Raw genomic sequence first — 13,365 nt, forward strand, 5'->3', positions numbered from 1 at the left:
ATACAAATCAGATGAAATATGAAATGCTTCTGATGACATTCTGACAAGCGTATCACATTTTTCCTTCAGATGAAGCATAATACAGTTATATATCTCTTAGACAAGAATATATTACTTCCATGTAACACATATTGTTTACCCCTTTCCTGATTTCTGTGTTCTCTGCATATTTATCACACAGCTGGACATGCCCGGTGTAAACGGTATGCAACACCCGCTCAACTTACTGTATATGTGCGCTGTGACGTCTGAGAGAGAATGCGGCTGACGTCATAAAAGCGCGACACAGAGGCTGAGTGATAGAATAATCGCATGACACAATGAATCAAGAATAAAATCTATTGCCAGCAATTTTAAATAGCGATTTGTATTGATATTATTTATGTGTTGTTGCAGCCCTAAAATCGATTAATTACTCGTTCCTGACGGTTCTCGTCCTCGCTCCTGTCATCCCTGATTTGGTTTCCACGGCTGAACAGTTGCATAGATACAGTGCGCAGACAGCTGGGAGCAAGTCGTTCCCTGACATTAAATGAACAGCTGTTTTATCCCTTTGACTTGTGTCTGAAAGCCGAGATTTGGATGAGAAACAGGCCTGCTTTCTTTCAGCTGGGACAATGGCTGAGTGTGCCCCTCAGACTCGAGCAACAGCAGCGAGGCTGACTACGTTTTGTTGACTCGTATATATTTCATGCGTACCAAGTGCTCTGCTGTGTTTACTTGACTGTTCATTAAATGGATCCACTAATCTAATTGTAACTACATCGCTGCAAAGAGGTTTTTGATCATGATAACTATGACTTGTCTTATTCCCATAACAACGAGAATATATCTTCCTCAGGAGCGGATTATGTTAATTAGGACCTTATTTTTCGAGACCTTTGTTTTGTGAGATAGTAATGCATGCTCAATTTCCTGCTCAGCACAACAGCTGCATCGCCAACTCCAGCTGCGACTCAAGACACCAAGAGAAATTTGCTTTGTTGCCTGGAGAATATCAATGCTTCCTCTTAAATAATAAAGATAATTTTCATGCACACACAACCACACATTTTTGCATTCCTTCCGTGTGTCATTGTTTTCTACTAGTACTGTATGTCTACTCAGGCTCTATTTTTGTGCCCGGCGCAAGTCCAGCACAAAGTTCCGTCTTGTGTACATTGGTGGAGTTTCTTCCTTTTGTTATTTTTGCAGACGTGCACAGTTTCAAATGGCTGCTTGCGCCGTTGCCGGCATGAACACAGACACAACAGGGCGCAAAGTGTGTTTATAACAAAGCGCAAGCAGACCTCCATTGGTGGATGATGCAAATTTGGCCAGGGCGATCACAAGTGACCGCCTTCGAACCCAATCGTTTCTGTCCCTGTGTGTCAACTGAAGAGTAGAGGGTGTGGATATTTTTTGGAAGCAGCTGTCTTGATCGGCCACTCATGTTACATACTGCTTTGCATTTTGGTTATTAAGACCACATACTTCTCTACTTCATCCACTGGTAGGCTGGCGTCCTGTATACATTATAATTATGATTTTCTTGAGGTATTGTTTTAAATCACCTTATCTATGTAGTCGAGTGTGTGGATATTTTCTTAAGCGGCTGCCTTGACTGCCCATACTTGTGTGCACCTTGGCTGCCGAGACTCATGCACCACTATTTAATCCACGTAGGCCTGCATGTCACTGGTGTTGGGCTGGAAGCTACTAAATCGCAGTTTGGTAAATTTCCTATTTTCTCACAAATCTATACTATTGGTCCAGACGTGCGAGTGGTATTCATAATTATTAACCAATCTATAGTGTTGAAAAAGGCTTGCTCTTGTTGACGATGCAATGTTGAACAAACAACCTGTTTTGGGGGTCTTCTGAAAAGTGATTATTTTGGGGGTATGAGGATTATGAGGAGATATATGATTGTGAATTTCATTCAGTATTTTTTAGGCCTCCACAGCTCGCCTCAGGCTACCACCCAAAATGCTTAATGTCGGACCCCGTTCAGTGTCTGTCCTTGTCATTAAAGATGAGTGAATCTTATCCATAACCTAAATGGTGATAAAATGTGGGAAATGAGTGAGTTGGAAGATTGTTATATATACTTGATGGACAGAGATATTTAAGAATGTTTGTCAGGGGTAAGGTCTTTATGGTAGTGTAAACTTTTTCCAGCAGAAAACCAATCAGTTTATTCATTGCCAAAATCCTCATTCCATTTTTATAATCCCGGTAGTTACGCTGAGTGCTCTGAACCAGTTTAGATGCTACCACAAATGAGTCTGCATTTGTGCCTCTTGTCACTGGTTGCCAATGAGTGTGTACTACATGACATGACCTGTTTTACATAATATTATTGTTCCTCATCGCAAGCTTTCAAAGTCTTTGTACCCTTTCGAAACAAGCCGCTCTTTTTTTCTTTTGACATTGTCTACAGCTGATCTGGCTGAATTTTGCTTTAATATGCAGTCACTGTGAAGTTTAGCGATGTTGGTGCTTGGAAGCTGACATCAGGTTGGATTGTACACTAGTTTGGGGTGCAGTAAATCAATCGGGTCAATTCATACCTGCAGCGCTGTCATATAGCATTCTGCTTGGTCAAAATAAGAAGTCATCAGTAACAAAGATTCTTGCATGCAAACCCTTTGGCTGCTTGCCTTCCTTCTTCTCCCTTCATCAACACACTCCTGCCACAAAAAATACGCACAATCTACAGTTCCCCTTCATCTGGAGCGCTGGACAAAATGGAGAACAAGGTTGATTTATCAGAGATAATTGTAACAGAGAAGAAAGCACCGGTAATGGTACACTGTTGCGATTTGATTGTCATGTTGGTAGAAATCATGAGTTGAGAGGCAAGGGAGAGGAGGACACTAGAAATTGCAAAAGCAACAATGAAAGCAGCAGTCTTGAGGGGAGAATGAAGCTGAAGCAGTCCTTTTTCTGGGTACTGCTGCGTCAAAGGTTCACACCAGCACTAGCGATTCAGAGCTGATCTTTTGGGTTCAGCAGACAGCCTTTACTCAGTCTGAAATCTCAAAATTAAAGCCAAACATACATGTACTGTATTTATATGTTTGCGCTCAGAACCAATTTCTATTTTCATAACCAATGAAATGTCAGACTAATCAAGCTGAGAATTGCAGCATACATACGGTGCATGTTAGAGCTGAATGAAATTGTTATTCCTATTCCACTGACCACCTCTGTTATTTAACTTTCAGTGTCCTGAATGATTCACCAGTTTTATGCAGCGATAACACAGGATTTATTTATTTATGTTTTCGTATTTTGCCAGCGTCTGTGTCTGATGAGGCAGCAGAGGGCAAGAGGAAAGGTCGTCCTAAAACAGATGAGCAGGAACTGAGAAGCATCCCTGTGAGTAGCCCTCTTTGAACTGAGTGAGGGTTTTTCATGGTCGTCATTTGTTTGCTCAGTGTGGCTGCCTTATATGAATTTGTATCATATACAATGTAGTGCCAAACTTCTTGCACTTATTCATTTCTTCTCCTCTCCCCAAACAGGCCCACTTGATCGTCCAGTGGAAGGAAGAGTTTAAGCGTCGCTCCAGAGTTAAATGTCCGTGTTCAGGCTGCTGGTTAGAGTTTCCCAGCATCTATGGTGTAAAGTACCACTATCAGCGCTGCCAGGGGGTGAGCCTCTCTGCTCTCTCTACCTGCATAGTAATATTCGATGAACACTGTACTCCACATTCACAGCAGACTGACACTGACCACGTTTGCACAAAGAAAAGCTATTAGATGTGCTTTCTCTAAATTCCCTGTCTGTGTGTGTGTGTGTGTGTGTGTGTGTGTGTGTGTGTGTGTGTGTGTGTGTGTGTGTGTTTTCCAGACCACACTAGCTGAGAAGAAGAGTCACGGCTGTCCGTATTGTGAGGCAGCGTTTGCAACAAAGGTACGCCTACAGAAGCACATGCTTTGGAACCACCCAGACAGGGTTAGTTTGGAGTCAAAGGATGAGCAACTTGATAAGCTTCAGAAGACCCCCGTCAAGTTCAACACCGTAAAAAGGTAAACAACATTTAAAACTCAAATTTCCTGGCTTATTGTCAAGTCAAATCGTATTTGTTATGCCATACTGTATTGCTGACTTTCCTTGGTGTGTTAATTCAGGCCCCTGGATAACAACCCTCCATCCCCAGTGTTCTTCAAAGTGAAAAAAACCTTGGAGGTGTCTAGCCCCTCTCACAATGGAGAGCTGACCCACCAGAGGAGTGAGAGGAAACAGCACAGCCAGCCGTCAGTGCAGAGTCACCAGTCCCAGTCGGCCCAGCCTCAGTTTGAGCAATCGCAGTCACAAAGCACATCCTCTGATGCAGGGGGTAGTGAAAGCGAATGTGGCAGCCTACCGCCGTCTTACCCCGATGAAGACCCAGAACGAATGAAACACAGTAAGATGAAAGCGTTTCAATATTCACCGCATGCTTATACTGTAAGTGCTTGACCTTTTTTGCCTTTTCCTTCATGTGATTTCTTGAGCAAGGACGGAAGCAGAAAACACCGAAGAAGTTCACTGGAGAGCAGCCTTCGATCTCCGGAACATTTGGATTGAAAGGTATTGACAAAAATATCTATCTCAACTCTGTTCCAGACATGTGAAGAGCTGACTTCCAAACTACTGTGTATTTGTGTGCTGCAGGTATGACAAAAGTGGAGGAGAAGCTCAAGGCAAGTCGCGCGAAGAGGCCGGACGGGAATGGATTTAGCGAGTTGCCTCACAGAAGACTAACTTCGAATCAACACTTCGCTAAACACACAGCCAGCACCAGTTCAGGTGAAGGGTTTATTTTGTCTAACTTTTTCCAGAGATGGGGTTTATCTTTGCCAAAATTTCTTTAAACAGTTTGTACTTTGAAATCTTGCTACAAAAAAAAAGAATTCAGATTCTGTCAGGCTGCTGAATAAACATGCGTGAAAACATGTAACCATTGTAAATAGCACAGCCACCTTATACTTCATATTTGCAGTTGCATATATGCTTCTATCTATATCTTATATTTACCGGTATATTGCATTCTATACTGTGTACAGTTCTTTTCTGAAACATTTATTTATTTTGTGCATGCAACACTTTGTTTTTTCTTTTCTCCCCCCACCCCCAATTTGCTGCTGTAGACTGCAAATTTCCCCAGTGTGAGACAAATAAAGGTTATCTTATCTTATCTTATCTTATTCTTTTGATTTTGAATCTAAAACTTTTGATTGACTTTAACACACACCACAGCCACAACAAACTCAGTGAGCATAGCTTATACATTCTTATTTTAAATATCTCTATTAAGTTCATGAGTGCAACATGATTATGTAATATTCATTCATATCAAATATTGTATTTACTCTTGCCTGCTTGCTGCCCATGCAAAAATAAAATGTAAGCCCAGTTTCTTGCAAAAGAAAAATGGGATCTTGTTTGTAACCAGTAGGAGGCAGCGAGGCACTTTTTTGTAACTAACCTGCTATTGTTCAAAAGTACGTCTAGAAAGCAATAAATATAAACTGACACACAACAGCAAAATGTGCATTATCATCATTAGTCAGGAAACCACTCTTACTGACACAAAGCATATCTCAGCAGGCGAGGAATGAATGCCATCCAAAAGCAACAGCAACAAAACTTGTAAAGTGACAAGTCCTCAGCTTCATATGACAAATATTTGATTTGCTCACTCACAGCGAAATACAATGGTTTTTTTTTCCTAGATACAGTTCCTGACATTCAGTGGCAGAAGGCAATTTCAGAGCGAGGTGAAGTGGTTTGCCCCACCTGTTCCATCGTCACCCGGAAAACACTCCACGGCCTGAAGAAACACATGGAGATTTGCCAGAAGGTCAGAAGACAGAGGGAGGGATTTGTAACTCCATTTGCAAAATATTTGCAGCTTAGAAGCAATTACATTGCATCAAAGTTTAAACAGCATATGGGGAAAAACACTGCTTTTGCGATATCGCTATATTCAATACCCATATTGCATATGTTTTCGGTGCTGTTGTACTTTTCAAGTTACATCCAAAATTTCTGTCAAAAAGCTGTCGCTAGTTACGTACTTTCTCTTCGTTATGCAAACTATCTCACCATGGATAAGTGAACAGATCTGTGTTGTGCATAACTCATTGGGGTAGTTGTACTGGGGTTTTTATACTCTTAATTAGACCTCAGAATGATTTAAATGTTACTCTTGGCTATTAACATTCCAAAACCACAACATAAAATTAAATGTAAGTTCCCTAGGTCAGCCGATAGAAAGCTGTTGTATGTGCTGCTGGAAGTTCTGCCTACGCGCACACACACACACACACACACACACACACACACACACACATACTTCTTTCAATTACAATTCTAACGATGGCCAACTACATTTCTAATGAACGTGGATAAAAAACAAGTTTCCCTGGATGGTTTGTGTGTGTGTGTGTGTGTGTGTGTGTGAGAGAAAACACCCAATTAAAAAATAGACAAAAGAAGAACGTCTGAATAAAGTGTTATTTTGGAATGAGACTCTTTTTCAGTGGATGAGATCTTGTGCTTCGCACTTCCTCACTAAAAGTTAAAGTGCAATAAGTTCTTATGTTTGTTTTGTGTGTTATTTCTTCATAAGTATATTTTCACTCATTTTTATACTGTAGTGTGTTTATTTTCAACCATGCACCAATTGAAATTAGAAAATTAGGGGGGAATTACAGTGTGTGTGTGTGTGTGTGTGTGTGTGTGTGTGTGTGTGTGTGTGTGTGTGTGTGTGTGTGTATATATATATATATATACACACAGTATATGAAATGAGCTCTTATTAGCATTGTTCTTTTGAAGGGCTCTTTTGGGATGAAAATCGATTTGTAGCTGTGAGAGAGCCTTTTTTTTTTGTGGCGGGGTCAACATGTTATTGTAACATTGAAGCAATCTGGTTAAAGCTACAAAATGTGACTTGTAATTGTAGAAAATAACACTTCTTTGGGGTAGAATTTATTTGTGCATGTTGTGATAACTTGACCCCGACAGTAGCAAAAGTCCTGGAAAATAATGTCAAGATAAGATTGGGAACCTTGATGAAATACTGCTTTGCTGATTAGCGTATATGCTTTTTTTTGAAATCTCAATATGGCTGCTTCATTTGACCTTGGACCCCATGCAGCTCCAAGAGGCCCTGCGGTGCCACCAGTGCCACAAACAGTTCAAATCCAAGGCAGGACTCAACTACCACACCATGGCAGAACACAATTCCAAGGTACACACCCATCAACACAAAAAGTCACTTCATTCCACTCAGCAACACTGGAGAATGCAGTCCGTATTTTGAGCTTTTGTTTTATGCAATGACGTGGTGAGTCCATCCAATTGGACAATTTGTGACTTGACACTACAAGCAACTATGAAAGAGGGCAGACCGTAACTATTTATAGAAATCCTCCACACACTGAAACCAGTGTCGCTTTCCTCTTAGTTTGGAATCCTGTAAATAAATGCCACATTCATGGGAGCAACTACCATAAGCTATACTGCAGCTTATTTGTATGTTGCATTTTAATTAGTCACCACAGAGCCCCCTCGAGTTTTTATCTTAGGTTTCATTAGTGAACAGACGTCCCTCAAGCGCTGAATATTTTTCTGCAGCTGTCTTAAGTCTGACAGCTGAGAAAGCATCTTAAAGATATTATCAGAGCACTCCTGCATTAGCGCTCTGGGGTTTGCTGAATAATTTAAATCAGTTTCAAAAAGTAGCATGAATGTTTCATGAATGGATGTGATGCAAACCTTGTGGCATGCTGCAGGTTTTTTGTGGGCACGGTTTATAATAATGCATGACATGTAAGATCTTATAATTTGTGACATACATTGGATCCTCAAGTTTGGAATGGCGTAGTTTCCGACAAGTCAGTTTACCCACTGTATTTTCAAAGAAAAATTACCTTGGGTAGCGCTCCGGTTTTGGTTCAAGATCAGTGTTGGTTTTGACCGAATGGTGTGTAAGGATCGTTGCAAGTACACTTCACTTTTGAAGCTTCATTTTGTTGTAGATTTTTTTTAATCATAGCTATATCACAGGATTTTGCAGTGATTGTTTTTCCACATAGACTGTTCCTGCAGAGTAATAAGCAGAAGCCAGGACGAAAGAGAGCGTCAGAGACAGACGGCCCTATTTTGCCCGTGCACTCTGTTTGCTTGATTTAAACCACAGCTGACTTACAACCATATAAAAAGTTGTCATGTTGGGATACCTATATTTGAAAAAAAAAAAATCTGATTATTATGACAATGTGGATGCATCCTTTTTTTTTCTTCATAATGCATCGCCGAGGTATCTGATTGATACTCTCTATCGGCAGATACTTCGAAAACAAGTACTCGAACCCTGACTTGGGTGCAAACATGATTCGATCGTATATCTCTAATAAACAGTTCAGGTTGAAAATCGTGCATGCGCTGAGTGTGAATCATTTTTGTTGTCATTGCGGTCATGTGGCAGATAGGACTGGGCAATTAATTGAACAGTAATCGGTCTTCTCCCGATGATAAACATGTTATCATCAAAGAAAAACGATCAGTGTGCCCAGCTATTCTCTGGTTGTTCTTTCAAGTTATATTTAAAGCTGAAATGTTTTAACTCAATGAACAATGGTGTTCATTAATCATGATTTCACTATTAATTAAAATAAGTGTGATTATTATTTTATTCCCTAATTGCCCAGCCCTAGTGGCAGAGCATCGGTGCAGTGTGCGATAACACAGCATGTTGACCGAGTTTGACCGTAGTATTCCGTTGTCACTGTTATATTGTATGTCCGGTCTCTTATACATTGTTTACCATGGGAGGGTTAAGAATATGCGGTAAATATTATTTCATGGTTTCATCAAAAGCCATGTTTCTATCTATTTGTGTAAGGTACAACTTCATGTGTTGTGTCTCAGTCTTCTCAAATGTGTTCACATGAGAAGCAAAACACATGAAGGTCTCTCCAGTAGGATTCCCCCATTAAGTCTATACTCTCTCCATTCATCTGCATGTCTTCCCATGGCAGCTCTGCCATCTGTTGTTCTGGTCTTGTTAACACTCAGGTTTTATAGGTGTCGTAACCATGAAAAACAGTCTCCCACATGAAGCCATTTAATCCTTGCAAACTGTCAACACATGAAATGGAAACTACATTCCATGACTTTTTGAAAACACTTAGTGTGACGTGTGTGTGTGTGTGTGTGTGTGTGTGTGTGTGTGTGTGTGTGTGTGTGTGTGTGCGCCCCGCCCCCTCCAGTCCTCATGGAGTGAAGGTCAGTTGGATGACGAGTATGAGGAGAGAGAACGACTACGCCGAATTCTCAAACAGATGGGTCGAATCAAATGTCCTAGTGAGGTATGACATTGATTTTTGTTTCCCTCATTCTTTCCAGTGCCGAGTTTGCTGTGCCTCCTATTTCCAGATTTCACATCACGTTATGCTCCTTGTAATACAAGTTATGATTTTACCACACTTCTCTATTTCTCTTTCCTTCTTTCCTGCCTTGTAGTATATGTTGTCCCAAATCATATCAACATTCTCCTCTCATTAAATTCCATCAAAATGGCAATGCCAATGGAATTGCGAGAGAAAACCAACAGCATGTTTTCATACTGAAAATTAAGATTATGAAACAATATTTTTCATACATCTTTCACGTTCCCCTGTTAATGTGCAGGGCTGTTCAGCTCACTTCTCCAGTCTAATGGGCTACCAGTACCACCAGAAGCGTTGTGGACGTGAGTTCTCTGATGTTGAGAAACCCATGTTTTTGTGCCAGCACTGTGGAAAAACATATCGCTCCAAGGCTGTCAGGGACAACCACGTACGCACTGAGCACTCCGCAACCATCATCTCTACTATCACAGCCCCCAACACTAACAAAGACAATCGGACCGACACCAACAACAACACTGGCAAAGAGAGGGTAATATGACAAACATCACATGGATCTTTTGAAAGCAAAATATCCTCGTTTACATCCATGTACAGTAAGGTTTCATTGTGCCCTACTGTTCCTCCAGGTCACCTTCGAGAAGTTTTCAGGAGGGAAGAGAGAGCAAAGCCAGCCCGAATGGCATGTTAGAACACAGCTGGCCCGAGAGAAGGACAAGGTTAACGACAAAGACAGTCAAGTGAAGAGCAGAGTTAAGGAAAATGCAGCACAGAGTGAAAGCCTTCCAGAGGATTTTGAACGGACACCTAGTGGCAGAGTGAGGCGCCGCTCAGCTCAGGTGGCAGTGTTCCACCTTCAGGAGATAGCAGAAGATGAGCTCGCCAAAGACTGGGGCACCAAGCGTCGTATCAAGGATGACCTGGTGCCTGATAGCAAGAGGGTAAGGGAGACTGAGCAGATGCCTTATGTACACATGAGACACAAACAGTTACCGTATTTATCAGACCGTTTTCATGTTTTGGTCTCATTCAAATTCCTTAAGATTATTTTTGCATTCTCCTTGTCATCCGTATCTAATTGCTAGCAGGTGGCCGTTTTAGTCATACCGGAACTTGAACTTCTTCTTTCTTCTATAAGAATCATGGGAAAAGTAGTCCTACGAGCCTAATGCGAGCTATTTGTGGCAGCGTGTTTCCAATGTCACAATGTAGCACAACATGATTGCGGTCTGTTGGGCCGAGAGGTAAACTTTTGTATTCTCATTCTCATTTGCATCTAATCGCGAGCAGGCATGTACATCATGCCTAAACTAGAACGACTTTCTGCTTTCATGTCTAAGAATCATGGGAAATTTAGTCTTACCTGCGTTTGCCAGTTCGATGTTTTAGAGCTCTAATGGTGGCGTATTTCCAATGTAAAAATGTGAGATTGGACGGGTGCGAGGTAAACGACATAGACAGCTTCCAATAGATGTTGTGACCGAGCAAAAGAAAAAAAAAAAAACAAAAAAACGACGATAATGATGAGTACATTGACTTGTTTACAGCTGTCAACCAAGATAGCATTTAGCATTAGCCATAACACAAACACCGGTTACCAGATTGACCAGTCATGGTTAAACTTTTTTTTTTTTTTTTTTTGTCGGAGGAGGCCTTCCTCTGCTCGAAGCAACCCCCATGTAGTTGCACAGCGAACAAAATCAAGCAAGACACATGGCGCTACCCTATATTTTGTGTAGCATGATAACACAAATTCTATTAAATCAACATTTCGAGTAAACTGTTTAATATACAATGCTTCACAAAAATAATGTGCCTCTTCACCCGACTGCGTTATGTATGAAAATATTTTAAAATAGACTGTTCCATTCATATTGCGCCTCATAATACGGTGTGCCCAATGGTCCGTAAAATACAGTACACAATGTAACTCCTCACACAAGAACGGGTGCAATTCATTTATACATCAAGTTGTAAAAGGTGGTGGTCACTTGCATGTCTTTTTTTAAGATAAGATAAGATAAGATAAGATAAGAAAACCTTTATTAGTCTCGCAATGGAGAAATTCCCAATTCACAGCAGCAAAGTTATGAATGGAAGAAGTAGAACAACAAAATATAGGAGCTGCTGGAAAGGCAGCCACTCACGCGGCGCCATCTTGAAGTCAAAATAACACAACACAACACATCGGACACTTCACCTCGTGCAATCTTCACCACTTTCCTGCATACACTTTGTTGTCTGAAGCAGTTATAGATGAAAGAGGAGAGGATCAAAGTGTCCTTTTACCAGTGGATCAGAGACGTCAGTATACTGTAGTGCACTATACTGGCCATGAACACAGTTAATTACCACTTTCTTGTGTATAGTTGAACTACACTCGCCCAGGCCTTCCCAACTTCAGCAGGGAGCTTCTTGAGAGCTGGAAGACTCAAGTCAAGGAAAATGGCTTCATCTGCTGCACCAATGAAGTAAGAATGTCTCCAGGTTTCATGAGTTGCAATATGACAGCAAGTTTGTTTCTGTTATCAAATCAAACAAGTCCGACCACAAAATTTGTGACAGTAATGCTGCTGTTCTTGGCGGACTGTTGAATTGTTGTTTTGTTTGTTTGTTTTTTCTCAGAACTGTGAGGCTGTCTACTCCAGTGTGTCTGGGCTGAAAGCTCACCTTGCCAACTGTAGCCAGGTATAAGCACTCATCAGAGGCAAAACGTCCCCTGACACTGCAGAGACCATCGTACAACTCACTCTGTTGAAGATTAAAATGCACTGATGTGATGGGAAATCGAGCAGAACTGTCTCATGCTTAAGGAGAAAGTACAGTTACAAGATGTACAAGAAGTTCTTCCAAAAGCAATTTCAATTTGTTTTACTGCTGATCTATTTTGGGAGAATTAATGTTGATGGTCATTGTGGTTCTTAAATTAAAACAATAAACCTGATTAAGTCATAACCCATACAAGCTACACATGACTTCAAATAGGTAGATCATTGTTCATAGTCTATCCATCCATCCATCCATCCATTAGCCGATCCACTTATGGTCCCAAGGGACGCTGGTGTGCCGCAGCCTATCGCAGCAGTCGTCGAACAGTAGGCAGGTCCAGCCAATCACAGCATTCACAGTCTAGCATATTTCAAATCTACTCTGTGACCCAGCCAAATTGTGTAGTTACTGTATATTCGCACCTGGTGGGTTGGGAACCAAAATTGGGTCATGGAGCCCTTTTGTGTAGGTTGCGGACAGCTAGCAAAAATTAGCAGGCGGTTCCTCAGGTTACAACGGTACAGACATATGACATTTAGCCAACAGTTCACCCACAGTTTTAGTGATTTTTCTTGTCACCAAGAAATTTTGAACATGTTCAAATTATTCTACCTCGGTTGAGACACTTTGATCTATAGTTTGCTGCACGCTGTAGCCGTCGTTGCATAGTGGTTGAGTCTTCTAGTCGCTTCAACCCCGAGTGTAGAACAGCCCTTGGATGCAGTACAGTCCATGCAAATACATCTCAGTTTAGTAGTGACAACGTGTCAGTTGACATCCAATGAAGTCCTCTTAAAATATGGACCATCATGCTCTTTGACTGACATGCAACCTGGGCCAGATATCCTTCAAAAGCAATCTGGTCCTAAACAAAGTGATCATCCCCGACTGATCCTGAAGACAACTGCTTGAAAATGGTTACCTTTAAAGCAGGGGTCCCCAACCGCCAGTCCACGGACCGGTACCGGTCCGCCAGGCATTTGGTACCGGGCCGCACAGAAAGAACTTGCCTTAATTACGTTTTATTTCGGAATACGAAAGATGTTTTATTTTGAAAAACTACCGGATTCTCCGTTACATCCGTCTGTGTCACGCTTGACACACGTCAAGCCACGCTTCTCCATCACGTGACCGATTACTTCAAAACAAAACGCAGGAGCTCGCAAAATGAGTAAAAAAAACTGCTGGAGATCGCAAATCACGGCGG

The 13,365-nt window shown here is 41.4% G+C and overlaps 1 protein-coding gene across 4 annotated transcripts in view; it reads left to right on the plus strand.

Annotated features, from left to right (window-relative positions):
* Positions 1–13,365, plus strand: part of znf512b (zinc finger protein 512B) — a 33,395-nt gene that overhangs the window by 14,455 nt on the left and 5,575 nt on the right. The window contains exons 3-15 of one of the 4 annotated variants that reach the window (XM_019868418.1): positions 3,284–3,363; positions 3,510–3,638; positions 3,838–4,016; positions 4,119–4,396; positions 4,483–4,560; positions 4,645–4,779; positions 5,712–5,833; positions 7,136–7,228; positions 9,252–9,350; positions 9,673–9,921; positions 10,019–10,330; positions 11,759–11,860; positions 12,015–12,077. In XM_019868418.1, coding sequence (XP_019723977.1) covers positions 3,284–3,363; positions 3,510–3,638; positions 3,838–4,016; positions 4,119–4,396; positions 4,483–4,560; positions 4,645–4,779; positions 5,712–5,833; positions 7,136–7,228; positions 9,252–9,350; positions 9,673–9,921; positions 10,019–10,330; positions 11,759–11,860; positions 12,015–12,077 — 1,919 coding nt within the window. Of the gene's footprint in view, positions 1–3,283; positions 3,364–3,509; positions 3,639–3,837; positions 4,017–4,118; positions 4,397–4,482; positions 4,561–4,644; positions 4,780–5,705; positions 5,834–7,135; positions 7,229–9,251; positions 9,351–9,672; positions 9,922–10,018; positions 10,331–11,758; positions 11,861–12,014; positions 12,078–13,365 lie in introns of all 4 variants that reach the window. The other 3 variants (XM_019868419.1, XM_019868416.1, XM_019868417.1) reach the window with 3 other exon arrangements.

This window comes from Hippocampus comes, unplaced genomic scaffold (assembly GCF_001891065.2).
Source record: "Hippocampus comes isolate QL1 unplaced genomic scaffold, H_comes_QL1_v1.1 scaffold41, whole genome shotgun sequence".
Classification (NCBI taxonomy): Eukaryota; Metazoa; Chordata; class Actinopteri; order Syngnathiformes; family Syngnathidae; genus Hippocampus; species Hippocampus comes.